This window comes from Anolis sagrei, chromosome 13, assembly GCF_037176765.1.
Source record: "Anolis sagrei isolate rAnoSag1 chromosome 13, rAnoSag1.mat, whole genome shotgun sequence".
NCBI classification, from domain to species: Eukaryota; Metazoa; Chordata; class Lepidosauria; order Squamata; family Dactyloidae; genus Anolis; species Anolis sagrei.
In genome coordinates this window covers 19,708,861-19,736,583 of record NC_090033.1, presented here as the reverse complement: position 1 = coordinate 19,736,583, position 27,723 = coordinate 19,708,861, and the positions used below count along the sequence as shown (strand labels likewise).

General features: G+C 49.5%; 2 protein-coding genes across 3 annotated transcripts in view; one reads left to right on the top strand and one right to left on the bottom strand.

Annotated features, from left to right (window-relative positions):
- The first annotated feature begins 1,571 nt into the window (after nucleotides 1-1,571).
- Nucleotides 1,572-21,947, top strand: KLHL21 (kelch like family member 21). 2 transcript variants are annotated; one of them, XR_010910424.1, is made up of 5 exons: nucleotides 1,572-2,738; nucleotides 10,383-10,788; nucleotides 15,145-15,217; nucleotides 18,719-20,756; nucleotides 21,899-21,947. XR_010910424.1 is itself a non-coding variant. In XM_067472880.1 (4 exons), the coding sequence occupies exons 1-4, from the start codon at nucleotides 1,610-1,612 to the stop codon at nucleotides 19,028-19,030; spliced, it is 1,920 nt and encodes a 639-aa protein (XP_067328981.1). In that variant the 5' UTR covers nucleotides 1,572-1,609; the 3' UTR covers nucleotides 19,031-21,612. The 2 variants fall into 2 exon arrangements, 1 of the variants encoding a protein (XP_067328981.1); XM_067472880.1 differs by lacking the exon at nucleotides 21,899-21,947 and having other exon boundaries at nucleotides 18,719-21,612.
- Nucleotides 21,948-26,853: 4,906 nt separating this feature from the next.
- ZBTB48 (zinc finger and BTB domain containing 48) overlaps nucleotides 26,854-27,723 on the bottom strand; it is a 30,487-nt gene continuing 29,617 nt past the window's right edge. Inside the window, exons 10-11 of the mRNA XM_067472879.1 lie at nucleotides 27,280-27,368; nucleotides 26,854-27,146 (exon numbers count right to left, since the gene is read on the bottom strand). Coding sequence (XP_067328980.1) covers nucleotides 26,907-27,146; nucleotides 27,280-27,368 — 329 coding nt within the window. The 3' untranslated portion in view covers nucleotides 26,854-26,906. The remainder of the gene's footprint in view (nucleotides 27,147-27,279; nucleotides 27,369-27,723) is intronic.

Here is a 27,723-nt window from a genome sequence, read left to right as displayed (position 1 = left end):
GCTGTGGAGGGAAATGGGGCGCAGGAACGGGAGCGGCCACTGGGGGCGCCGGAGAGTTAAGCAGGCTGTGTTTTGAATGGGCGTGGATGGAGGCGGCCACCAGGGGCGCCAGAGAGAAGGAAAGCTGCCATAGAAAAGGAAGAGAACCAGCAGGAAGGCAAGGAGACTGATTGGTTGGAAGGGTTGGAGGGGGCGTGGCCGAGCAAGAGGCCGCCTTGGCTAGAGACTGATTGATGGGCTTGTTTAAGGGGCGTGGCCTACATAGCTAGAGCCTGATTGGTGGGAAGTGTTGCAAGGGGCGTGGCCGAGAGCCTGATTGATGGGCTTGCTTAGGGGGCGTGGCCGACATGGCTGGAGGCTGAATTATGACGTTGACAGTGGGGGGCGTGGCCACAGAAACCGAGAGCCGGGGCTGGAGACCGATTGGTGGCTTTGCTGTGGGGGGCGTGGCCGATATGGCTGGAGACTGATTGGTAAGCAAGGTTGTCGGGGGCGTGGCCAGCATGGCTAGGGAGTGATTGGTGAGAAGTGTTGAAGAGGCGTGGCCGGGCGCTGGAGTTGCCATGGCTACAGCCTGATTGATGGGGTTGGCTTTGGGGGGCGTGGCTATGCTTAGGGACTGATTGCTGGGATGGCTGTAGGGGGCGTGGCCAACCATAGAAACCGATTGGTAGGAAAGGTTGTCGGGGGCGTGGCCGAGCGCCGGGGCGGCCGTGGAGAGAGCCTGATTGGTGGGGTTGGCTTTGGGGGCGTGGCCGCCATGGCTAGAGACTGATGAGGAGTGTTGCCGGGGGCGTGGTCGAGCGGAGGGCGGGCCGCCACGGTTGTAGGGGGGCGTGGCCAAGCGCGGGGCCGACATGGCTAAAGCCTGATTGGTGGGAAGGGTTGTAAGGGGCCAGAGACGGATTGGCCGGGTTGGCTGTGGGGGGCGTGGCCGGGCGCCTGGGCGGCCATAGCTAGAGCCCGATTGGTGGGAAGGGGAGTAGGGGGCGGGGCCGAGCGCCGGGCAGCCATGGCTGGAGACTGATTGGTGGGGTTCGCCCTGGGGGGCGTGGCCGACATGCCTAGAGACTGATTGGTGAGAAGGGCTGCCGGGGGCGTGGCCTGATTAGGCACTGATTGATGACGTTGGCTGTGGGGGGCGTGGCCGCCATGACGAGACAGATTGATGGGAAGGGTTGTAGGGGGCGTGTCCGAGCTCTGGGCTTCATGGCTAGTAACTGATTGGTGGAATTCTGTGGTGGGCGTGGCCAAGCGAGACCGATCGATGGGAAGCGTTTTAGGGGGCGTGGCCAAGCGCCGGGCCGCCCAGTCTAGCACCTGATTGGTGGGGTTAGCTGTGGGGGGCGTGGCCACCATGGCTAGAGGCTGATTAGTGGGAAGGCTTCTAGGGGGCGTGGCCATGCGCGGGTCCGCCATGGCTCGATCCTCATTGGTGGGGAGAACTCCGGGGCGTGGCCAACGAGCCGGGCGGCCATTTTGGTTGTTTTGATTGGTGGGAAGGGTTCTTGGGGGCGTGTCCCAGCGCGGGGCCGCCCTGGCTGGATCCTGATTGGTGGGGAGAGCTGCGGGGCGTGTCCAAAGAGCGGGGCGGCCATTTTGTTCCAAGATGGCGCCTCCTGAGGAGAGTGGGGAGTCCTCTGAGGAGTCTGAGCATGCTTGCGGCCTTCTGCGCGGCCTGGGCCTCCTGAGGGCGGAGCGGGCGCTGCTGGACGTGACCCTCTTGGCCGGGGGAGCCGAGTTCGGGGCTCACCGGGCGGTGCTGGCGGCCTCCTCGGGCTACTTCCGCGCCATGTTCGGGGGAGGCCTCTTGGAGGCCCGGGCGAGGCGGGTGAGGCTGCACGGCGTGGAGGGAGAGTGCTTGGGCCGCCTGCTGGACTTCGCCTACTCGGGGAGAGTCTCCTCCTTGGGCCTGGACGACGAAGACGAGGACGAGGAGGCGTGCTTGGAGAGCCTGGCCGGGCGCTTGCTGAGGGCGGCGGATCTCCTCCAGTTCCCGGCGGTGAAGGCGGCCTGCGCGGAGTGGATCGCGGCCCGGCTGGACCCCTCCACGGCGCTCGAGACCGAGGACTTCGCCGAGACCTTCTCCTGCCCGGACTTGGCCGCCGCGGCACGGCGGTGCGTCTTACGTCACGCCGCGGAGGACGACGACGAAGATGTGACATTGTCATCATCCTCAAGGAGCCACCACGAAGTAGACCCCGCTAAAGAAGGCTCGCCATTGACGTCCGCGATGTGCCGCCTCTCCTTGTCCCGCTTCGTCTCCTACCTCGGCGCCGACGCCCTCCACGTACGCAAAGAGGAGGCGGCCTTCTCGCTGGCGCTGCGCTGGGTGCGCTCCGACCCGCTCTTCCGCGCCCCGCTCCTCCCGCAGCTGCTCTGCCACGTCCGGCTGCCCTTCGTGCGCCGCTTCGCCCTGCTGGCCCGCGTGGAGGCCGCCCCGGAGGTGGCCCGCTCCCCCGCCTGCCGCCCCTTGCTGGCCGAGGCACGGCTCTTCCAGTCCGGCCGGCTGGACCGACATGACCGCGGCCCCTGCGCCCGCCTCCGCCCCCGGCCCTCCACCGGCCTGGCCGAGGTGCTCGTCACCCTGGGAGGATGTGACCGGGACTGCGACGAGCTGGCCGCCGTGGACGCCCTGCTGCCCAAGAGCAAGGCCTGGCGCTACCTGGCTGAGTTCCCCGAGCGCCTTGGAGGAGGGTACGCAGCCGTCGCACGCGGGAACGACATCTACGTCACCGGTGAGGACGCCCTCCCTCCCTCTGCCACAGCATTATTATTATTCTTAACTTTATTTGTACCCCGCTAGCATCTCCCAAAGGACTCGATGCAGCTTACAAAAGCCAAGGCCTCAACACACAACATAACAATACAAAACCTAAAGCAAATTAAAAACATCCCCGAGGAAAAGGCAGTTGGCGCCTCCAGGCAGGGAGGACTGGGGTCTCTAACGCAGTTGTGGGCACACTTCAGCCCTCCAGGTGTTTTGGACTTCAACTCCCACCATTCCTAACAGCCTCATAGAATCCAAGAGTTGGAAGAGACCTCCTGGGCCATCCACTCCAACCCCATTCTGCAAGGAAGCAGGAATATTGCATTCAAAGCACCCCTGACAGATGGCCATCCAGCCCCTGTTTAAAAGCTTCCAAAGAAGGAGCCTCCACCACACTCCGAGGCAGAGAGTTCCACTGCTGAACGGGTCTCACAGTCCCCTGAACGGCTCTCTCAGGCCCCTTCCTTTTCCCCCTCAGCCGCTTAAGCATTATATCTATTTCTTGAGATATGAAGATAGGCATCATTTAGGTCTATTGCTGTATCATCTAGCTTAAGCGGCTGAGGGGGGAAAGGAAGGGGCCCGAGGCTGTGAGGAATGATGGGAGTTGAAGTCCAAAACATCTGGACAGACAAAGTCTAACCACGCCTGTCCTAACAGATGAGTTCCTGGGCAGAAATGCGGTCACGCAGGAAGGCAGGTCGTTCAGGGCTTTGTGGGCATCTCAAATTGGGACCAGATATGAGGTTCTGGGCCCATAACCTATCAGAGGAAAATTGTTTGACATCTACATATATCTAAGTAGAATGTTGGGCCCATAATCTGTCAGAGGAAGGTCAAGTGTCTCTAAAAGATGAGGTTGGGATTATTTGAGAAAGGCATTGTGTTCTTTATCAGTTAGTGAAGGTACTGCGAATCCCATCGTGCATGGTCCATCCTCCTCAAACGGCCCCTGGATGTAGAGTGGGTTATGGTGGTTCTGAGTGCCAAGTTCGATCTTGCTCTGTCATTGGTGCGGGTCACAGTGATCCCATAAAGTGTGTGAAGGTACTGCAGGTCCCATCATCCATGGTGAATCCTCCTTCAAACCACAACAGGTGGCTCTCTGTGCCAAGTTTGGTCTAGATCAGTCATTGGTGAGGGTTGCACTGGTCTCAGCAAGTTTAGGTACTACAAGTCCCATCATCTGTCGTCCAACCTTCTTGGAACTGCACCAGGATGTAGAGTGATTGGTTGAGGGGTGTGTGTGTGCCAAAATACTGTTTGTTTACTGTCGAAAATTACCTCGGGCCGCCTCTGCTGGTACGTAACAGACGTGGCTCTGGGCCCATAACCCGTCAGAGGAAAAGTGTCTGACTGCAACTCTATTTACTTCAAGCCAAAGCATGTCTGTTGACGCAAAACATCCTGGCAAAAATGAGGGTTAGAGCGGCGTAATCCAGTAATCTTAGGGTTGAGGCAGAGCCAAAGGGGAGACTACGTTCCTGGAGGGACCTCCTCTCTCATTTAACGGGCATGACTCAAGGGGATGCAACCCTGGGAGTTGTAATTTGGGGAGGCACCCGCATTCTTAAAAGTGTCATACCTTGTCATACCTTATTTATCGTGTCAGGGGCAACCAGGCCATTGTATTACATTTCTAACAGAACAAAAACAAACAGACAAAATACAAAATTTGCAAGCTTGGTAGTTGATGAGATGTCCTTTGAGCAGTTTGCTTCTCTGGCCCTGGAACTCAACAAAAAAGCTCCTGTTCGGTAGCTGATTTCCTTGAGTGGTGATGGCATGATCATCAGCATAGATGAAGCTCTCTGTCCCTTCTGGCCGTGGCTGGTCATTTGTGTAGATGTTGAACATGGATGGAGCAAGCTTTGGAGAGCTTGTCTTCAACCATTTCAGAGCTCCCTGCTTAAGTGGTGATGGCACGATCATCAGCATAGATGAAGCTCTCTGTCCCTTCTGGCAGTGGCTGGTCATTGGTGTAGATGTTGAACATGGATGGAGCAAGCACGCTCCCCGTTCTTCTGTTTCCGCCATCTGCTTCTCTGGCCCTGGAACTCAACAAACAAGCTCCTGTTCTGTAGCTGATTTCCTTGAGTGGTGATGGCACGATCGTCAGCATAGATGGAGCTCTCTGTCCCTTCTGGCAGTGGCTGGTCATTGGTGTAGATGTTGAACACGGATGGAGCAAGCACGCTCCCCGTTCTTCTGTTTCCGCCATCTGCTTCTCTGATCCTGGAACTCAACAAACAAGCTCCTGTTCGGTAGCTGATTTCCTTGAGTGGTGATGGCACGATCGTCAGCATAGATGAAGCTCTCTGTCCCTTCTGGCAGTGGCTGGATTTTTGTGTCGATGTTGAACATGGATGGAGCAAGCACGCTCCCCTGAGGCAGGCCGTTCTTCTGTTTCCGCCATCTGCTTCTCTGCCCCTGGAACTCAACAAAAAAGCTCCTGTTTTGTAGCTGATTTCCTTGAGTGGTGATGGCACGATCATCAGCATAGATGAAGCTCTCTGTCCCTTCTGGCAGTGGCTGGTCATGTGTGTAGATGTTGAACACGGATGGAGCAAGCACGCTCCCCGTTCTTCTGTTTCCACCATTTGCTTTTCTGGCCCTGGAACTCAACCAAAAAGCTCCTGTTCGGTAGCTGATTTCCTTGAGTGGTGATGGCACGATCATCAGCATAGATGAAGCTCTCTGTCCCTTCTGGCAGTGGCTGGTCATGTGTGTAGATGTTGAACACGGATGGAGCAAGCACGCTCCCCATTCTTCTGTTTCCACCATTTGCTTTTCTGGCCCTGGAACTCAACCAAAAAGCTCCTGTTCGGTAGCTGATTTCCTTGAGTGGTGATGGCACGATCATCAGCATAGATGAAGTTCTCTGTCCCTTCTGGCAGTGGCTGGTCATGTGTGTAGATGTTGAACACGGATGGAGCAAGCACGCTCCCCATTCTTCTGTTTCCACCATTTGCTTTTCTGGCCCTGGAACTCAACCAAAAAGCTCCTGTTCGGTAGCTGATTTCCTTGAGTGGTGATGGCACGATCATCAGCATAGATGAAGCTCTCTGTCCCTTCTGGCAGTGGCTGGTCATGTGTGTAGATGTTGAACACGGATGGAGCAAGCACGCTCCCCATTCTTCTGTTTCCACCATTTGCTTCTCTGGCCCTGGAACTCAACCAAAAAGCTCCTGTTCGGTAGCTGATTTCCTTGAGTGGTGATGGCACGATCATCAGCATAGATGAAGTTCTCTGTCCCTTCTGGCAGTGGCTGGTCATGTGTGTAGATGTTGAACACGGATGGAGCAAGCACGCTCCCCATTCTTCTGTTTCCACCATTTGCTTTTCTGGCCCTGGAACTCAACCAAAAAGCTCCTGTTCGGTAGCTGATTTCCTTGAGTGGTGATGGCACGGTCATCAGCATAGATGAAGCTCTCTGTCCCTTCTGGCAATGGCTGGTCATCTGTGTAGATGTTGAACATGGATGGAGCAAGCACGCTCCCCCGAGGCAGGATGTTCTTCTGTTTCCGCCCTCTGCTTCTCTGGCCCTGGAACTCAACAAAAAAGCTCCTGTTCTGTAGCAGATTTCCTATGAGGCGGGTGAGGTGGTAGTCGCCCAGTCTTCTGTGTGCCCAGGGGGGAGTCTCTCATTCAGTATCAGCCATGGATTGAGTTTCTGGGTTTGAGCCTGCCACTTTTGGACTCTTGCTTGCTGAGGTGCTCCAGCGACTGTCTCTGTAGATCTTAGAAAACTATGTCTTGATTTAAGACGTTGACGTGCTGGCTGATGCCCAAACAAGGGATGAGCTGGAGATGTCTCTGCCTTGGTCCTTTCACTATTGGCTGCCATTTCCCGGTGGATGTCAGGTGGTGCAATACCAGCTAAGCAGTGTCATTTCTCCAGATACCCCGTGATGATGTGGCATGTCTCATTCAGAGCCACATCCACTGTTTTAGTGTGGTGTTTTAGCATACTCAGCAGCAGAGTAGCACAGCACAAAGGCAGATGCCTTCACTGTGTCTGGTTGTGATCCCCAGGTTGTGCCAGTCAGTTTTTGCATGATATTGTTTCTAGCACCCACTTTTTGTTTGGAGCAAGCATGCTCCCCTGAGGCAGGCCGTTCTTCTGTCTTCACGATCTGCTTCTCTGGCCCTGGAACTCAACAAAAAAGCTCCTGTTTTGAATTATAATATATTATAATATTATACAGGGTTAGTCAAAATGAATAGGCCAATAAGAATATTAATTGTACCCGAATTGGCCTATTCATTTTGACTAATCCTGTATTATAATATATATTATATTATATTATAATAATATATATTGTGTATTTAGCGTGGGGAGATGTGTTCCACACTGGGCATGCGTACTCAGCAGCAGAGGAGCATAGTGCAAGGGCAGATGCCATCACTGTGTCTGGTTGTGATCCCCAGGTTGTGCCAGTCAGTTTTCGTATGATATTGTTTCTGGCACCCACTTTTTGCTTGATGTTCAGGCAGTGCTTCTTGTAGGTCAGAGCACGGTCCAGAGTGGTTGGGATGTATAGTTCACCTACAATCAAAGAGCATTCTGAACACCACCAATGATAGAATTGAACCAAGCTTGGCACACAGAACTCCCTTGACCAAGAGAAAATACTGGGAGGATCTGGTGGACATGGACCTTGAATTTTTGGAGTTGTAGTTCACCTTCAACCAGAGAGCACTGTGATGGGTCTGGACCAAACTTGGCACGATATGCTGAAATGTGAACACTTGAGAAAAATAGACCTTAACATGTCAAGATGTGACATGTAGAGGTTGGAAGTTGTGTTGTGGTTAAGTTCAAAGGTTGTGGTTAAGCGCAGAGTCTGCAGGTACAAGAAGGTATTTCCCATCTAAAGGTCAAGGGAGGGGGACTGGAAAGAGAGTAAACACTTGGTGAGCAAAAGGTAATGGCAGAATGTTTCCTACGAAGGTACTTTTGGCTCTTCCCACAATTTCCCCTTTGGTTTGGAGTTGTAGTTCACCTCCATCCAGAGAGTCCTGTGGATTCAAACAATGATGGATCTGGACCAAACTCTACACGAAGACTCAATATGCCCAAATGTGAACACGGGTGGAGTTTGGGGAAAATACAATCTTGACATTTGGGAGTTGTAGTTGCTGGGATTTATAGTTCACCTACAATGAAACGACATTCTGAACCCCACCAACGATAGAATTGGACTAAACTTCCCACACAGAACCCCCATGACCAACAGAAAATACTGTGTTTTCTGATGGTCTTTGGCGACCCCTCTGACACCACCCGCGACCCCCACAGGGGTCCTGACCCCCATGTTGACCCCACTGACCTATAGGAATATAGTAGAATAACCTGTCAGAGGAATATGTAGTCTCTACTAGCAACCTTCCCTCCCTCTTTCTCTCTCACCTTCCTTCCTTCTCTCTTTCCTTCGTTCCCTCCTTTTTTTCCTTTCCTTCTCTTTCCTTCCTCCATACCCCTTTTATTTTCCTTCTCTCCCTCTTTCTTTCCTTCCTTCCTTTACTCTTTGCTTCCATCCCTTTCTCCTGCCCTTTTTCTTTCTCTCCTTCCTTCTCTCCCTCTTTCCTTCGTTCCTTCCTTTTTTCCTTTCCTTCCCTCTTTCCTTCCTACCCCCTTTTCTTTTCTTTTCCTTCTCTCCCTTTCTTTCCTCCCTCCTTTGCTCTTTGCTTCCATTCCTCTTTCTTTCCTGCTTTCTTTCCTGCCCTCTTTCTTTCTCTTCTACCTTCTCTTCCTCTTTCCTTCGTTCCTTCCTTTTTCCTTTCCTTCTCTCCTTCCTCTCTACCCCCTTTTCTTTACTTTTCCTTCTCTCCCTCTTTCCTTCCTTCCTTTGCTCCTGGCTTCCATCCCTCTTTCTCTCTTTCCTGCTTTCTTTCCCGCCCTCCTTCTTTCTCTCCCTCCTTCTCTCCCTCTTTCCTTCATTCCTTCTCTCTTTCCTTCCTCCCTACCCCCTTTTCTCTTCTTTTCCTTCTCTCCCTCTTTCTTTCTTTCCTTCCTTTGCTCTTGGCTTCCATCCCTCTTTCTCTCTTTCCTGCTTTCTTTCCCGCCCTCTTTCTTTCTCTCCTTTCTTCTCTCCCTCTTTCCTTCCTTCGTTCCTTTCTTCCTTTCCTTCTCTCTTTCCTTCCTCCCTACCCTCTTTTCTTTTCTTTTCCTTCTTTCTCTCCTTTCTTCCTTCTCGCCCTCTTTCTTTCTCTCCTTCCTTCTCTCCCGCTTTCCTTCGTTCCTTCCTTTTTCCTTTCCTTATCTCTTTCCTTCCTCCCTATCCTCTTTTCTTTTCCTTCCTTCTCTCCTTTCTTCCTTCTCTCCCTCTTTCTTTTCTATCTCCCTTTGCTCTTTGCTTCCATCCCTCTTTCTCTCCTTCCTGCTTTCTTTTCCACCCTCTTTCTTTCTCTCCTTCCTTCTCTCCCTCTTTCCTTCTTTCCTTCCTTTTTCCTTTCCTTCTCTTTCCTTCCTCCCTACCCCCTTTTCTTTTCTTTTCCTTCTCTCCCTCTTTCCTCCCTTCTTTTGCTCTTGGCTTCCATCCCTCTTCCTCTCTTTCCTGCTTTCTTTCCCGCCCTCTTTCTTTCTCTCTTTCCTTCTTTCCCTCTTTCCTTCGTTCCTTTCTTTTTTCCTTTCCTTCTCTCTTTCCTTCCTCCCTACCCCCTTTTCTTTTCTTTTCTTTCTCTCCCTCTTTCTTTCCTTCCTTCCTTTGCTCTTGGCTTCCATCCCTCTTTCTCTCTTTCCCGCCCTCTTTCTTTCTCTCCTTTCTCCTCTCCCTCTTTCCTTCCTTCCTTTTTTCCTTTCCTTCGCTATTTCCTTCCTCTCTACCCCCTTTTCTTTTCTTTTCCTTCTTTCTCTCCTTTCTTCCTTCTCTCCCTCTTTCTTTCCTCCCTTCCTTTGCTCTTGGCTTCCATCTCTCTTTCTTTCCTGCTTTCTTTCCCACTCTATAAATCCCAGGAACTACAACTCCCAAATGACAAAATTATTTTTTTGAGTGAAGGACATACATTGGGTTGTTAGGTGTCTTGTGTCCAAATTTGGTGTCAGTTCGCCCAGTGGTTTTTGAGTTCTGTGAATCCCACAAACGAACTTTACCTTTTTATTTATATACAAGTTTATTGAAGTATAGAAGAAGCTTGACGGTTTCAATGTTTCTTAACTCTTAGAGGCACATATCTTCAGAATATTTCTGCCAAGTTTGGTCCAGTTCCATCATTGTTCTAAGTCCACAGTGCTTTCTGGATGTAGGTGAACTACAACTCCAAAACTCAAGGTCAATGCCCACCAAACCCTTCTCGTGTTTTCTGTTGGTCATGGGAGTCCTGTATGCCACCTTTGGTTCAGTTCCATCATGGGTGGAGTTCAGAATGCTCTTTGATTGTAGGTGAACTATAAATCCCAGCAACTACAACTCCCAAACGACAAAATCATAGATTGCAGGGTAGAGTGGCCTGGAGAAATATGTGGTATTGCTAACCTAGCCCAATACCCTTTGAGACCTTTCAGGAGTGTTTTAGTGGTGGATGCCTGCATGACGGAAGGGGTCTGGGGGGCCTTTGTGCCGCTACAGGCGCTGACCGACTGCCCCGTCTTCCTCCCTCCTCCTCGCAGGGGGCTCGGACGGCTCCCGCCTCTACGACAGCACCTGGCGCTACAACTCGGCCGTGAACGAGTGGACGGAGGTCTCGCCGATGCTGAAGGCCCGGGAGTACCACAGCGCGGCGGTGCTGGACGGCCTGCTGTACGTGGTGGCGGCCGACAGCACCGAGCGCTACGACCCGGAGCTGGATGCCTGGGAGGCCCTGCGCCCCATGCCCTTCCCCATGGACAACTGCTCGGCCAGCGCCTGCCGAGGGAAGCTCTACGCTACAGGGTCGCTGGCGGGGAAGGAGGCTATGGTCATGCAGTGCTACAACCCCGAGGCCGACCTCTGGAGCATGGTCAACTGCGGCCAGACGCCCCCCTGGTCCTTCGCCCCCAAGTCGGCCACCCTCAGCGGGATGATGTACTTCGTCAGGTAAGCGGGGGGGGGGGGGGGAGGAGGACCCTTCAGATGGGGTCTCGAGGCGGCCTTAATAATAACAATAATAATAATAATAATAATAATTATTTATTTATTTATTTATACCCCAGCACCATCTCCCCCAACGGGGACTCTGGGCGGCCTTAATAATAATAATAATAATAATAATAATAATAATAATAAACTTTATTTATACCCCGCCACTATCTCCTCCAACGGGGACTCGGGGCGGCCTTAATAACAATACTAATACTACTACTACTACTACTACTACTAATAATAATAATAATCTTTATACCCCGCCACCATCTCCCCCAACGGGGACTCATGGTGGCCATAATAATAATAATAATAATAATAATAATAATCTTTATTTATACCCTGCCACCATCTCCCCCAACGGGGACTCTGGTGGCCAATGGTTCCAAGATGACTTCCCCTAGTTCCTTCAGTACTCTTGGGTGTCGTTGATCTGGCCCTGAAAAGGGACTTGAACTCATTGAGAGTGGCCAGGTATTCCTGGACGACTTGTTTCCTAATTTGAGGTTGGATGTCCTCTAATCCCTCACCCACTCCGTCTTGCTGAGGTTGAAGATGACCTTCTTTTTGTGAGAAGACCGAGGCAAAGAAGGCATTAATTAGTTCTTCCTTTTCCCTATCGCCTGTCAGCATTGCCCCATCTTCTCCTCAAAGAGGCCCTATTGCCTCCTTGTTTTTCCTTTTTCTACTGACATAAGAAAAGAATCCCTTTTTATTGTTTTTAATGTCCCTGGCAAGCCTGAGCTCGTTTTGTGCTTTAGCCTTGCGGACCTTATCCCTACAGATGTTGGCTATTTGTTTGAATTCTTCTTTGGTGATTTCTCCCTTTTTCCACTTCTTGTGCATGTCTCTTTTGTGTTTTAGCCTTGCGGACCTTTTCCCTACAGGTGTTGGCTATTTGTTTGAATTCTTCTTTGGTGATTTCTCCCTTTTCCCACTTCTTGTGCATGCCTCTTTTGAGTCTTAGCAAAGTTAGAAGTTCTTTCGACATCCATTCTGGCTTCTTTGCACTTGTCCTATTTTTTCTCTTTGTTGGCACAGTTTGCAATTGCGCCTTGAGTATTTCACTCTTGAGAAATAGCTGCTGTATTTCCCACTCTAGGCTTATACTGGAGCCAGTACATTTTCCCAGTTTTTGTGGTAAAATTAGGTGAATTCTTCTTTGGTGATTTCTCCCTTTTTCCACTTCTTGTGCATGTCTCTTTTGTGTCTTAGCTCAGTTAGAAGTTCTTTGGACATCCATTCTGGCTTCTTTGCACTTGTCCTATTTTTTCTCTTTGTTGGCACAGTTTGCAATTGCAACTTGAGTATTTCACTCTTGAGAAATAGCTGCTGTATTTCCTACCCTAGGCTTATACTGGAGCCAATACATTTTCCCACTTTTTGTGCTAAAATTAAGTGAATTCTTCTTTGGTGATTTCTCCCTTTTTCCACTTCTTGTGCATGTCTCTTTTGTGTCTTTGGACATCCATTCCAGCTTCTTTGCACTTGTTAGCTCAGTTAGAAGTTCTTTGGACATCCATTCCAGCTTCTTTGCACTTGTCCTATTAGCTCAGTTAGAAGTTCTTTGGACATCCATTACGGCTTCTTTGCACTTGTCCTATTTTTTCTCTTTATTGGCACAGTTTGCAATTGCAACTTGAGTATTTCACTCTTGAGAAATAGCTGCTGCATTTCCCACCCTAGGCTTATACCGGAGCCAATACATTTTCCCACTTTTTGTGGTAAAATTAAGTGAATTTTTCTTTGGTGATTTCTCCCTTTTTCCACTTCTTGTGCATGTCTCTTTTGTGTCTTTGGACATCCATTCCGGCTTCTTTGCACTTGTATTTTTTCTCTTTGTTGGCACGGTTTGCAATTGCGCCTTGAACATTTCACTCTTGAGAAATAGCTGCTGCATTTCCCACCCTAGGCTTATACTGGAGCCAATACATTTTCCCAGTTTTTGTGGTAAAATTAGGTGAATTCTTCTTTGGTGATTTCTCCCTTTTTCCACTTCTTGTGCATGTCTCTTTTGTGTCTTAGCTCAGTTAGAAGTTCTTTGGACATCCATTCTGGTTTCTTTGCACTTGTCCTATTTTTTCTCTTTGTTGGCACGGTTTGCAATTGCGCCTTGAGTATTTCACTCTTGAGAAATAGCTTCTGTATTTCCCACCCTAGGCTTTTTGTGGTAAAATTATCGGTTTATATTCGAGTCGGCTTATACTCAAGTATATATGGTTGCTTAGTATGCTTTTTAAATGCTGAAATTTAAAGAATTCTTCACACTGGATTGATCGCAAGCCACCCAGAGTTCATATGAGGGGGATCGGATATCAGCACTTTAATAATAGATAATACGGCAATAACCATGGCTCAAGTCTTCCCCGTTTTCTGCGTTTCAGCTTACAGCAAGGTCAAGGACCGGGCCTCTGGATGTCTTTTGCCCTTTGCAAGGAAAGCAGGCTCGGTGGCTCCCGGCCCTTGGTCCTGACTGATGGCGCAATCCAGATTCCTCTCTAATCTGGAAGGAAAGAGGCGCCAAAGTCTTGAGCGCATGACCCAGCCGGAGCCCAAAATAGTCCCGAAAGTGGTTGCTTTTTCAGCTTGACTTTCAGAGAGGTCAACTGGGGGAAGAAGGGCGGCAGCTTTCCCAGTTGAGATCGGGACTCTTGTCCATTTGTTACAGTCCGATCCTGGTCTCCACCCCCCCCCCCCAGACCTTTGGAAGGTCTGTTTACACAGCAAAGAGATCTTGCGAAACTTGGATGCATTGGGAATGTGCATTCAGAGACCTCCAATGACCTATAACAGCATTGCAAGGAGACCAATTCTGGACTGAATTAGGCCCAGAAGCAATCTATATATATAAAAAGCTTCATGTCATTAGTACCTTAAAAACAAAAGAACCAATGAACGAAATCACACCACATTTGGCAACAAAACGTCTCACAACACAAGGAGTGACCATCACTCAAAAAATTATGATTTTGCCATTTGGGAGTTGTAGTTGCTGGGATTTATATCTATATATATAAAAATGCTCCGGGTGTCGTGAGTGCCTTAAAGACAAAAGAACCAATGAACGAAATCACACCAAATTTAGCGACAAAATGTCTCACTACGCAAAGAGTTACCATCACTCAAAACATTATGATTTTGTCATTTGGGAGTTGTAGATGCTGGGATTTATAGTCCACCTACAATCAAAGAGCATTCTGAACTCCACCAATGATGGAATTGAGCCAAACTTGGCACACAGGACTCCCATGACCAACGCTAGAAGGGTTTGGTGGGCATTGACCTTGAGTTTGGGAGTTGTAGTTCACCTACATCTAGAGAGCACTGTGGACTCAAACAAGGATCGAAACTTGGCCCGAATACTCAATATGGCCAAATGTGAACACAGGAGGAGTTTGAGGAAAATAGACCTTGACATTTGGGAGTTGTAGTTGCTGGGATTTATAGTTCACCTACAATCAAAGAGCATTCTGAACTCCACCAATGATGGAACTGAACCAAAGTTGGCACACAGGACTCTCATGACCAACACTAGAAGGGTTTGGTGGGCATTGACCTTGGGTTTGGGAGTTGTAGTTCACCTACATCTAGAGAGCACTGTGGACTCAAACAATGATGGATCTGGACCAAACTCTACACGACTACTCAATATGTCCAAATATAAACACAGATGGAGTTTGGGGGAAATAGACCTTGACATTTGGGAGTTGTAGTTGCTGGGATTTATAGTTCACCTACAATCAAAGAGCATTCTGAACTCCACCAATGATGGAATTGAACCAAAGTTGGCACACAGGACTCCCATGACCAACACTAGAAGGGTTTGGTGGGCATTGACCTTGAGTTTGGGAGTTGTAGTTCACGTACATCTAGAGAGCACTGCAGACTCAAACAAGGATGGAAACTTGGCACGAATACTCAATATGCCCAAATATCAACACAGATGGAGTTTGGGGGAAATAGACCTTGACATTTGGGAGTTGTAGTTACTGGGATTTATAGTTCACCTACAATCGAGGAGCATTCTGAACCCCGGCAACGACAGAATTGGGCCAAACTTCCCACACAGAACCTTCATTACTAACAGAAAATACACGATAAATGACACAATAAATAAATAAAATAATAATAATAATAATTATAATTATTATTATTATTAGACGTGTGAGCCAACACAGCAGCCAGCAGAGCGATCTTGTTTGCTGTGTACTAGTCTTGTTATGTTTCAAGTGGCACCTTTGTGGCTCGAGGTGGGGTGTCAACACCATTCCGACAGAGAAGTCATAAACCCCTTTGCTTCCCTCTCCACAGAGATGACTCCGCTGAAGTGGACGTCTACAACCCGGCCAAGAACGAATGGGACAAAATTCCCCCCATGCTCCAGGTACGTCTCACAATTACAACTTGTGCGCCGTACCTTGGGAAGTCTGATTTGGCCACGGTGGTCCACACTTTGGTTCCATCCCGTTTAGACTACTGCAACGCTCTCTACGTGGGGTTGCCTCTGAAGACTGCCCGGACGCTACAACTAGTCCAACGCTCGGCAGCCAGGCTACTAACGGGTGCTGGCTCCAGGGAGCACACCACTCCGCTGTTACACCAGCTCCACTGGCTGCCAATTAGCTTCCGAGCACAATTCAAAGTGCTGGTGTTGACCTATAAAGCCCTAAACGACTCCGACCCTGTTTACCTTTCCGAACGTATTCTCCCCTATGAACCATCAAGATTATTAAGATCGTCTGGAGAGGACCTGCTCTCGGTCCCACCAGCCTCGCAAGCGCGTCTGGTGGGGACGAGGGACAGGGCCTTCTCGGTGGTGGCCCCGCGACTCTGGAACTCTCTCCCACTGGAGATCAGAACTGCCCCTTCTATCCTGACATTCAGGAAACAGGCAAAGACGTGGTTATTATTATTATTATTATTATTATTATTATTATTATTATTATTATTATTTCATTTACTTATACCCCGCCCTTCTCACCCCGGGGGGGACTCAGGGCGGCTTACAGTGGGGGCACAATTAGATGCCCAAAACAATTCACAAGCAATACAAATACAAACAATACAACAATTAATTAAAAACATCAGTACATAATAAAATCATAAAACAATCTCATGCTCAGGGTTGAGTCCATATATCCATTCCATTCCATTTGTCCTTGTCTATCATCAGATCCTTCAGTTAGCTGTCAGAATGACCAAAGGCTTGATCCCAGATCCAGGTCTTCAGTTTTTTCCTAAACGCCAAGAGGGAAGATGACGATCTAATCTCCCCGGGGAGTGAGTTCCACAGGTGGGGGGCCACCACTGAGAAGGCCCTGCTCCTCGTCCCCGCCAGCCTCACTTGTGCCACTGGCGGGGTCGAGAGCAGGGCCTCCCCAGAAGATCTTAAGCTTCGAGATGGGACGTAGAGGGAGATCCGTTCGGACAAATACACTGGGCCGGAGCCGTATAGGGTTTTGTAGGTCAAAACCAGCACTTTGAATTGTGCTCGGAATTGGATCGGCAGCCAGTGGAGCTGACACAACAGGGGGGTGGTATGCTCCCTGTACGCCGCTCCGGTGAGCAATCTGGCTGCTTCTCGCTGAACTAGCTGTAGTTTCCGAGCAGTCTTCAAAGGCAACCCCACGTAGAGTGCGTTGCAGTAATCCAACCGGGATGTGACAAGAGCGTGGACCACCGTGGCCAGATCTGGCTATGGAGACAGGCATTCGACGAGTGAGCCAGCACCCTGAGATATGGATGGAGGATGATGAGCAACAGTTTTAGTGTGACGACTGACCATCGTAGTTATTGAATATATTTGCTGTTTTGAATGTGTTATTGAAATATGAATTATGTTGTTTTACTGACTGTATGTGATTTTATGGTTGGAAACCGGTCTGAGTCCCTCAAAAGAGGTGAGAAGGACAGTATACAAAACTTTAAAATAAATAATAAATAGAAAGACACTACTGACTTTTCCCCACCACCACTTCCTTTTATACACCTTTCCTGCCCATCTCCCCTTCACAAGTTCCAATACAAGGCTTGTTTGAAAGAGAGCGAGAAAGGTTCCTAAATGCTGCTGCTTACAAGGGCGGAAAAAGGAACTAAGGCGAATAGCCCCGCCTGTGTCTTATATATACTTCCTGGGAAGGATGGGCGGGGCCATAGTCACTTGGAGCTAAAGAGAAGGTTCCGACCTGGTGTGCATGTGCAGTGATTACTACCATATGTGTGCATTTCACAGAGACCACGACGGAGAACCTTTACCTTTGATGCATTTTACAGTTTTAGATACATAATGTAAGACTGTAGGATCTATATAGCAATATTAAATAACCACTCACAAGCCAGTTTTGCTTTGAAATGGATATATTGCTTGTATCTCTGCAGCAAAGAAAGACACTACGGACTTTTCCCCACCACCACTTCCTTTTATACACCTTTCCTGCCCATCTCCCCTTCACAAGTTCCAATACAAGGCTTGTTTGAAAGAGAGCGAGAAAGGTTCCTAAACGTTGCTGCTTGCAAAGGCGGAAAAAGGAACTAAGGCTAATAGCCCCGCCTGGGTCTTATATATGCTTCCTGGGAAGGATGGGCGGGGCCGTAGTCACTTGGAGCTAAAGAGAAGGTTCCAACCTGGTGTGCATGTGCGGTGATTACTACCATATGTGTGCGTTGTCACATCCCGCCTGGATTACTGCAACGCTCTCTACGTGGGGCTGCCCTTGAAGACGGCCCGGAAGCTTCAGCTGGTCCAGCGTGCGGCAGCCATGTTACTAACTGGAGCGGGTAGCAGGGAGCACACAACGCCCTTGTTGTCCCAGCTCCACTGGCTGCCGATTTGCTACCGGACCCAATTCAAGGTGCTGGTCTTGGCCTACAAAGCCCTAAACGGTTCCGGCCCAAAATACCTTTCTGACCGCATCTTGGCCTACGAGCCCACGAGGACCTTGAGATCGTCTGGGGAGGCCCTTCTCTCGATCCCGCCTGCATCACAGGCACGGCTGGCGGGGACGAGGGAGAGGGCCTTCTCGGTGGTGGCCCCCCGGCTGTGGGACACTCTCCCTGCAGACATCAGACAGGCGCCCTCCCTCATGTCCTTTCGAAAAAGTCTTAAGACCTGGCTGTTCGAGAGGGCATTTAATTAAGTGCTAAGCAACAACATTACAGTAATGAGAACTGGAATGGTATAAGGAAGATGAGACTGGCTATGATTCTACTAAGAGATGAAGCGGATTTTTATGTAGTTTGTATTTGTCGTATAGTTATATGTTGTTGATACTGGCCTTTGTAACTGTCTTTTTATGTGTACTGTACACCGCCATGAGTCGCCTGTAAGGGCTGAGAATGGCGGTCAATAAGTGCATCTAATAAATAAATAAATAAATAAATAAATTTCACAGAGACCACGACGGAGAACCTTTACCTTTGATGCATTTTACTGTTTTAGATACATAATGTAAGACTGTAGGATCTATATAGCAATATTAAATAACTACTCACAAGCCACTTTTGCTTTGAAATGGATATATTGCTTGTATCTCTGCAGCAAAGGAAGACACTACTGACTTTTCCCCACCACCACTTCCTTTTAGACACTTTTCCTGCCCATCTCCCCTTCACAAGTTCCAATACAAGGCTTCCAGCGCCCTCTGCTGGCTTCAAAATATCACAGAAAGAGAATTGATTCAGCCAGGATGATTCAGTCAGGATGTCACAGAGGGAATTTGAGATGTCTTCATGCCGTCAGAAATTGACTCCTGACACTCCCCTAGGGGACTCGGGGCGGCTTACAAGGGACACGCCCAAAATTACAATTAAAACACATTAAGCAATTAAAACATCAGATAAAACAAATAAAGCTGACATGGGGTCGTCTTCTCTGTTTCCCTCCCAGGTTCACGTCGGGGGCAGCTTAGCAGTGCTCGGGGGCAAGCTGTACGTCTCGGGGGGCTACGACAACACCTTTGAGCTGTCCGGGCTGGTGGAGTCGTACGACCCGGAAACCCGGAAATGGAGTGCCGCGGCCCAGCTGCCGGAGCCCATCTTCTGGCACAGCAGCGTCAGCATCTTCCGGCAGTTTTTGCCCGGCAGCCTGGACGAGGAGGAGGACGGCGGGGAGGAAGAGGCCCCTCTCGACAACGCCGCCAGCCTCCAGCGCCAGCATCGCCAGAACCTCCACAGCCGGAATCTGAACGAGTTGCGTTAACGGGATTCGGGAGGAGGAGGGAGAGATCCCATCCACTTTTCTTGCATGGCAAACCAGAGAAGAAGCGTCATTCGCTTCTGGGATTTGGGGGTCCTTCGGCCTTGCAACCTCAGAAGCCTTCCTCCGGTGTCTGCCTTGTAGGAATCGCAGATGCCGAACATCATTGCAATCGTTAGAGGAGGGATTATTCCGGAGCACCAGACTGTAAACAGATGGAAAAGCTCCTCAAAGGCCTCGTTGGGAGGAGGGGGTCCCCAAACTCTTCTTCTCGGCAAAGGATCCCTTAGATCTGGGGATCGCTTGGTCCTCGAACCTCAAAAGTTATTGTGTTGTTATAGGAGTAGCAGATCTATGCAGATGCGTGTTGTAATAGAACAGGAAGGTGACGGTGCTCGCCTGTGTCCCATTGCTCAACCTGGGGGTCGCGACCCCTGCAGGGGTCACGAGGGGGTGTGAGAGGGGTCGCCAAAGACCATCAGAAAACACGGTATTTTCTGTTGGGTCATGTGGGGTTCCGTGTGGGAAGTTTGGTGCAATTCTATCATTGGTGGGGTTCAAGGGGCTCTTTGATTGTAGGTGAACTATGAATCCCAGCAACTACAACTCCCAAGTGTCAAGGTCTATTTTCCTCAAACTCCTCCTGTGTTCACATTTGGGCATATTGAGTATTTGTGCCAAGTTTGGTCCAGATCCATCCTTCCTTGAGTCCACAGTGCTCTCTGGATGTAGGTGAACTACAACTCCCAAACTCCCAAGCCTTTCCAGTGTTTTCTGCTGGTCAGGGGAGTTGTGTGTGGCAAGTTTGGTTCAATTCCATCGTTGGTGGAGTTCAGTGGACTCAAACAAGCAAGACCCCACCCTTCAAGAGCCATTACTCACCACACAGAGTTCAAGGACAGCAAAGCCAGCGGACCTGATGGGACCAAACTCTACACGAATACTCAATATGCCCAAATGTGAACACTGGTGGGGTTTGGGGGAAATAGAATCTTGACATTTGAGAGTTGTAGTTGCTGGGATTTATAGTTCACCTACAATCACAGAGCATTCTGAACCCACCAACGATAGAATTGGGCCAAACCTCCCACACAGAACCCCCATGTGGGCCACAGCAACACGTGGCAGGGGACAGCTAGTAAGATCAATAGTATCCCTCCAAGGCCAACGATTCAGGCTTTGGGGTCACATGGAGCCATTGTCCCATATTGGTTTCCCTTGAGCCCAGCTGAGCCTTTCAAAGCATGATCTTGGCCATATCTGAATTTTAGGGGGATACTCACCCCACAGAGTTCAAGGATGGCAAAGCCAGCGGACCTGATGGGATCCCTGCTGAAAGATGAGTAATGGCTCTTGAATTCCTCTTGTGGGGTGAGTAATGGCTCTTGAATTCCTATTTGGGTGGCAATGGCTCTTGAAGGGGAGCAAGACCCTCACCCTTCAAGAGCCATTACTCACCCCACAGAGTTCAAGGATGGCAAAGCCAGCGGACCTGATGGGATCCCTGCTGAAATCTTTAAAGATGAGTAATGGCTCTTGAATTCCTCTTGTGGGGTGAGTAATGGCTCTTGAATTCCTATTTGGGTGGGAATGGCTCTTGAAGGGGAACAAGACCCTCACCCTTCAAGAGCCATTACGCACCCCTCAGAGCTCAAGGACGGCAAAGCCAGCGGACCTGATGGGATCCCTTCTGAAAGATGAGTAATGGCTCTTGAATTCCTCTTGTGGGGTGAGTAATGGCTCTTGAAGGGGAGCAAGATCCCACCCTTCAAGAGCCATTACTCACCCACGGAGTTCAAGGATGGCAAAGCCAGCGGACCTGATGGGATCCCTGCTGAAATCTTTAAAGAGGGAGGAGTTCAAGGGGGGACTCTGACTCTGAGTTTTGAACTCCAGCTCCCAAGTGCCTTCTCTTTGCCAAGGAAGCTGGGAGATGCAGTCCCAAACAGCCAGAGGTTGGGGGCCTTTTGCTTTGGGACGAAAACCCGAAGCTCTACCGTTGTGTCGTCTTGCAAACAGTAGACGAGAAGCACCGGTGGTGCGAAGGACGTATTTGAAACCGAATGGCGATTCACTAAAACGAGACTAGCCGTTGTGGAAGCTGCTATGTTGTGCGATTTACATTGCTTGTGGGTCTTCTGGAGTGTTTGGGTGCCTTTCAGTGTTAGAGAGGAGTGTTCCCTTTGTCTATATATGATATTAATTATTATTGTTTTAGAGCCAACCTTGTTGCCTTGGACCGCCCCCATTTTGGGAGGATTTGCCCTTTGCCCCTCCCCTCCAGGACTCACCTGTTGCTGCTTTTCAGGATTAGGACTGAAACCTCAAACCCTTCCACATGACTTGTTCCGGTGCCAGTGTTTTGGTCTTGGGACGAAGGGCGTGACTCTGTGCCAAATCTGCCTTCGTCCCGGGGAAGCTCTCGTTTATTTATTGTAATCACTGTGTGTTCAGCCTTAAGGAATGACCGAACTGTAGTATTCTTCACTGATGCAAAGATATTATATATATACATATATTTTAATGCCCTTCTCCCGGTCTTTTGGATTGAAAAACCAGTAAATAAAAGGTATGCTGAGTGAAAAGACGGCCCCGTTATTCTTCCGCAGAGAGATGGTGGAATATATTCCTATTTGGATAGCAATGGCTCTCTCACCCCACAGAGTTCAAGGGTGGCAAAGCCAGCAGACCTGATGGGATCCCTGCTGAAATTTTTAAAGATGAGTAATGGCTCTTGAATTCCTATTTGGGTGGCAATGGCTCTTGAAGGGGAGCAAGACCCCCACCCTTCAAGAGCCATTACTCACCCCACAGAGTTCAAGGATGGCAAAGCCAGCGGACCTGATGGGATCCCTACTGAAATTTTTAAAGGTGAGTAATGGCTCTTGAATTCCTATTTGGGTGGCAATGGCTCTTGAATTCCTCTTGTGGGGTGAGTAATGGCTCTTGAATTCCTCTTGTGGGGTGAGTAATGGCTCTTGAATTCCTCTTGTGGGGTGAGTAATGGCTCTTGAATTCCTATTTGGGTGGCAATGGCTCTTGAAGGGGAGCAAGATCCCACCCTTCAAGAGCCATTACTCACCCCACAGAGTTCAAGGATGGCAAAGCCAGCGGACCTGATGGGATCCCTGCTGAAATCTTTAAAGATGAGTAATGGCTCTTGAATTCCTATTTGGAATGGCTCTCTCACCCCACAGAGTTCAAGGATGGCAAAGCCAGCGGACCTGATGGGATCCCTGCTGAAATCTTTAGAGATGAGTAATGGCGCTTGAATTCCTATTTGGGTGGCAACGGCTCTTGAAGGGGAGCAAGACCCCACCCTTCAAGAGCCATTACTCACCCCACAGAGTTCAGGGATGGCAAAGCCAGCAGACCTGATGGGATCCCTACTGAAATCTTTAAAGGTGAGTAATGGCTCTTGAATTCCTCTTGTGGGGTGAGTAATGGCTCTTGAATTCCTATTTGGGTGTCAATGGCTCTTGAAGGGGAGCAAGATCCCACAATTCAAGAGCCATTGCTCACCCACAGAGTTCAAGGATGGCAAAGCCAGCAGACCTGATGGGATCCCTGCTGAAATCACAGAATCAGAATCAAAGAGTTGGAAGAGACATCCTGGGCCATCCAGTCCAACCTCATTCTGCCAAGAAGCAGGAATATTGCATTCAAAGCAACCCTGACAGATGGCCATCCAGCCTCTGTTTCAAAGCCTCCAAAGAAGGAGCCTCCACCACATTCCGGGGCAGAGAGTTCCACTGCTGAACGGCTCTCACAGTCAGGAAGTTCTTCCTCATGTTCAGATGAGTAATAGCTCTTGAATTCCTCTTGTGGGGTGAGTAATGGCTCTTGAATTCCTATTTGGAATTTCCTGGCAAGCTTCCATGCAAGGGAGAGGTGGGCGTGGCCTTCAGGAACAGCTGTTCTTACCCATGCCCACCTCCTTCCTCTTTGCATTGGCGGCTTTGCGAGGTGGGCGTGGCTACGGCCAGCTCTTCCACATCGCCACTTGTCACAATTGAGGTAGCCACGCCCACCTCGCAAAGCCGCCGATGCAGAGGAAGAAGGTGAACATGGGTAAGAACAGCTATTCCTGAAGGCCACGCCCCCAGACTGTGAGAGCCATTCAGCAGTGGATGTCCAAAGAACTTCTAACTGAGCTAAGACACAAAAGAGACATGCACAAGAAGTGGAAAAAGGGAGAAATCACCAAAGAAGAATTCACCTAATTTTACCATGTATAAATATGTGAGGAAGCCACAGAGAGAAGGGAGCAAGCTTGTTTTCTGCTTCCTTGCAGACTAGGACACGGGACAATGGCTTCAAACTACAAGAGAGGAGATTCCATCTGAACATTAGGAAGAACTTCCTGACTGTGAGAGCCATTCGGCAGTGGAACTCTCTGCCCCGGAGGGTGGGGGGATGGAGGCTCCTTCTTTGGAAGCTTTTAAACAGAGGCCGGATGGTCATCTGTCAGGGGTGCTTTGAATGCAATATTCCTGCTTCTTGGCAGAATGGGGTTGGACTGGATGATGGCCCAGGAGGTCTCTTCCAACTCTTCTAGGATTCTAGGATTCTATGATTTACGATTCACTGCCGGAAGTCGTAAGGAAGATGGCGGACACGGCTTCGATGTGGCAAGAACACTTCCGGGTTGCCAAAACGCGCCAATATCGCTTCTAAAGGCATTTTATTTACGATTTCTTAACGAGATTAGAAATGAACGAGCTGGATCAACCAAGCCTACTTTTTACCCATCTCTACAGTTGCATTCAGAAAAAAAGGGGGTGGTCTTGAAAACATGGTTGACACTGGCTCTCTAAAGCAGGGGGCCTCAAACTACAGCCCGGGGGGCGGATACGGCCCTCCATGGTCACTTACCCGGCCCACGCTAAGGGTCAACCTAAGTCTGAAATGACTTGAAAGCACACAACAACAACAACAACAACAATCTTATCTCATCAGCCAAAAGCAGGCCCACACTTCCCATTGAAATGCTAATCTATCTATCTATATAATAAAAGTCAGCGTTTGAATGTATGTGTGTGGCGGGAGGAGCTTTCTGATTGGCTGCCACTTTCACAGGCCACTGTGACCAACACGGGTGACGCACCGGGACCAAACTTGGCACACATAACCCCCATGACCCCCTTTACATCCTGGTGAGGATTGGGGGAGGTGGACCACGGATTATGGGATTTGTAGTACTTTCAAACGGTTTGGTTCCCACGGATCACTGTGGCCCCCAACAAACACCAATAAAGACCAAACGTGGCACACAGTGTCCCCATGACCCACTCTACATCCAGGTGCTGTTTGGAGGAGGATGGACCATGACATTCTGGTCAGGTTTTGGGGAGAACAGACTATGGATGATGGGACTTGCAGTACCTTAACTCATTTTCCGAGACCACTGTAACCTCCATCCAATGACTGATCAAGACCAAACTTGGCCCACAGGGCCCCCATGACCCACTCTACATTCTGGTCAGGTTTGGGGGAGAACAGACTATGGATGATGGGACTTGCAGTACCTTAACTCACTTTCTGAGACCACTGTGACCCTCATCCGATGACTGATCAAGACCAAACTTGGCACACAGGGCCCCCATGACCCACTCTACATTCTGGTCAGGTTTGGGGGAGAACAGACTATGGATGATGGGACTTGCAGTACCTTCACTCACTTTCTGAGACCACTGTGACCCTCATCCAATGACCAATCAAGATCAAACATAGCATACAGGATCCCCATGACCCACTCTACATTCTGGTCAAGTTTGGGGGAGAACGGACTGTGGATGATGGGACTTGCAGTACCTTAAGTCACTTTCTGAGACCACTGTGACCCCCATCCAATGACTGATCAAGACCAAACTTGGCCCACAGGGTCCCCATGACTCACTCTACATCCAGGTGCTGTTTGGAGGAGGATGGACCATGCACAATGGGATTCGCAGTACCTTCACTAATTGATAACTGATACAGAACACCTTTGCCACACAATGCCTTTCTCAAATAACCCGGGCAGCGCCGGGTCCTCAAGCTAGTAATTACATAAAATGTATGAAAACAGCAATATAAAATTACAATAGGCTCAATCACAATGACAATGGGCGGGCTACATGTAATGATTAAAAGAGAGACTACAAGAGAAAAACTACAAGAGAGGAGATTCCATCTGAACATGAGGAAGAACTTCCTGACTGTGAGAGCCGTTCAGCAGTGGAACTCTCTGCCCCGGAGTGCGGTGGAGGCTCCTTCTTTGGAAGCTTTTAAACAGAGGCTGGATGGCCATCTGTCAGGGGTGATTTGAATGCAATATTCCTGCTTCTTGTCAGAATGGGGGTGGACTGGATGGCCCATGAGGTCTCTTCCAACTCTAGGATTCTATTACGAAGAACTTCCTGTGAGAGCCGTTCAGCAGTGGAACTCTCTGCCCCGGAGTGTGGTGGAGGCTCCTTCTTTGGAAGCTTTTAAGCAGAGGCTGGATGGCCATCTGTCAGGGGTGATTTGAATGCAATATTCCTGCTTCTTGGCAGAATGGGGTTGGACTGGATGGCCCATCAGGTCTCTTCCAACTCTTTGATTCTATAAGACTGATTAAAATTAATTAAAACTCAGGCGAGATAAGAGAGAGAGAGATTATTTGGGGTGGGGGGTTGTGGGGGTTGTGGAATCAGGCTTTCCCACAAAGGGGGGGCATATACTCCAATGACAAAACGTTGAGGCTAAGCAATATTGTGAGAATGTCAACCTATTCATCAAAAGTACAGCGGAAGAACCGGGTTTTAAGGTCCTTTTTAAAGGTTTCCAAGGTAGGGGCTTTCCTAATTTCTCCAGGTAGCGAGTTCCAGAGTTGGGGGGGGGGGCACAGAGAAGGCTCTCTCCCTTGTACCCACAAGGCAAGTCTGAGAGACTGGTAAGGGCGAAAGGAGGGCCTCCCCAGAAGAACGGAGGGCCCGAGTTGGTTCATAGAGGGAGATACGGTCACGAAGGTAGGCGGGTCCCAAACCATTTAGGGCTTTATAGGTGATAACCTGCACCTTGCATTGGGACCATATGGGCCATCTAGTCCAACTCCTGATCATGCAATAAAAGCCCCCCCCCTCCCCCCGGTCTGTGCGGATGTGGCCAGGAAGAGCCGGAGCTCCGCAGTTCAACCTCGGCTCTTCCAAGGCAAGTTCTAAGTTCAATCCATTTGAATGTTGATAGGCTTCGGTTCTGAATCAGTGGTTCTCAACCTGTGGGACCCCAGATGTTTTGGCCTTCCACTCCCAAAATAATAGTAATATTACTACAGTATAATAGTAATAATACAGTAATAATAATAGTAATTTCCCACATCCTCCCCCTTACTTACTTAGGCGATCCCTCGTTGGACAAGTAGGATAGTCTTCCAGGGTGGGTCCGTAGGTGACTGTGGAGCCCTATTCACCAGGACATAAAGGGGGTCATGGGTTTATGTGTGCCAAGTTTGGTCCCGGTGCGTCACCCGTGTTGGTCACAGTGGCCTGTGAAAGTGGCAGCCAATCAGAAAGCTGCCACATAGACCTCCCGCCGCATACAAACACTGACTTTTATTATATATATAGATGTTTGTTGTTTTGGCTTTTGTTTTATTGTAATTTTCTGTTTGGGCTTGGCCTCATGTAAGCCGCCCCGAGACCCCATTGGGGAGATGGTGGCGGGGTATACATAAAGATTATTATTATTATTATTATTATTTTCTGGGAGATTGTTCTCCAGCAACTGTGGTTCGAAGCTTAACTCCAAACTGGGTTGGATCGTCAAGGCGAACGGGGCCCCATCAGGCAAACACGGAGGCCAACTTAATGGGTCTTTTTTTTAATTTGGGGAGGGGGCTCTACACGAGAGCCGAGTGCTACGTCTTGCAGTCCTCTTCTGGCGTGATCTGTCCCGGAAGCGGCTCCACCACGACCTCGGTGGCGGAGGAGGAGCCTGCTTCCTCTTCCTCCCCTTCCTCTTCCTCCCCGCCTTCGAGGGGCTGCAGGGCCACCGCCACAGCTTTCTCATCTTCGATGACCAGGTTGCGCAGCTTCCTCTGCCGGGGATTGTAGTTCTCCACCCGGTCGTGGATCTCCATGTGCCGCCGCAGGTGGGCCTTTGCAAGACACAGAGAGAGGGCAAAGGGGAGGCGCAGTTAGGGCGTCCCAACCCTGTGCCTTCATTTTGGCCCCAAAAAGGTGAGCACTAGATTCAGGTCAATACGACACGAGACACAACGGTACCATTACCTGTCGGGTGAACTTGTAGCCACACTCGGTGCATTCGAATTTCCTCACACCTTTGTGCCTCCGGATGTGGACACGGAGCTGCTCCACCGCTAAAGAAAGGAAAAGAGGGGCTTCAGAAAGAATCATCATCATCATCATCATTTATATCCCGCTGCCATCTCCCCAAGGGACTCGGAGGGACTTACATGAGACCAAACGGTACAACAATAAACAAAAACAATACACAAAACCAATAAATACAATGCGATTAATACACAATAATAATAACAATCATCATCATTTATACCAGGCCGCCATCTCCCCAAGGGACTCGGAGGGACTTACATGAGACCAAACGGTACAACAATAAACAAAAACAATACACAAAACCAATAAATACAATGCGATTAATATAAACCACATATATAATCATCATCACCATCATCATCATCATTTATACCCCGC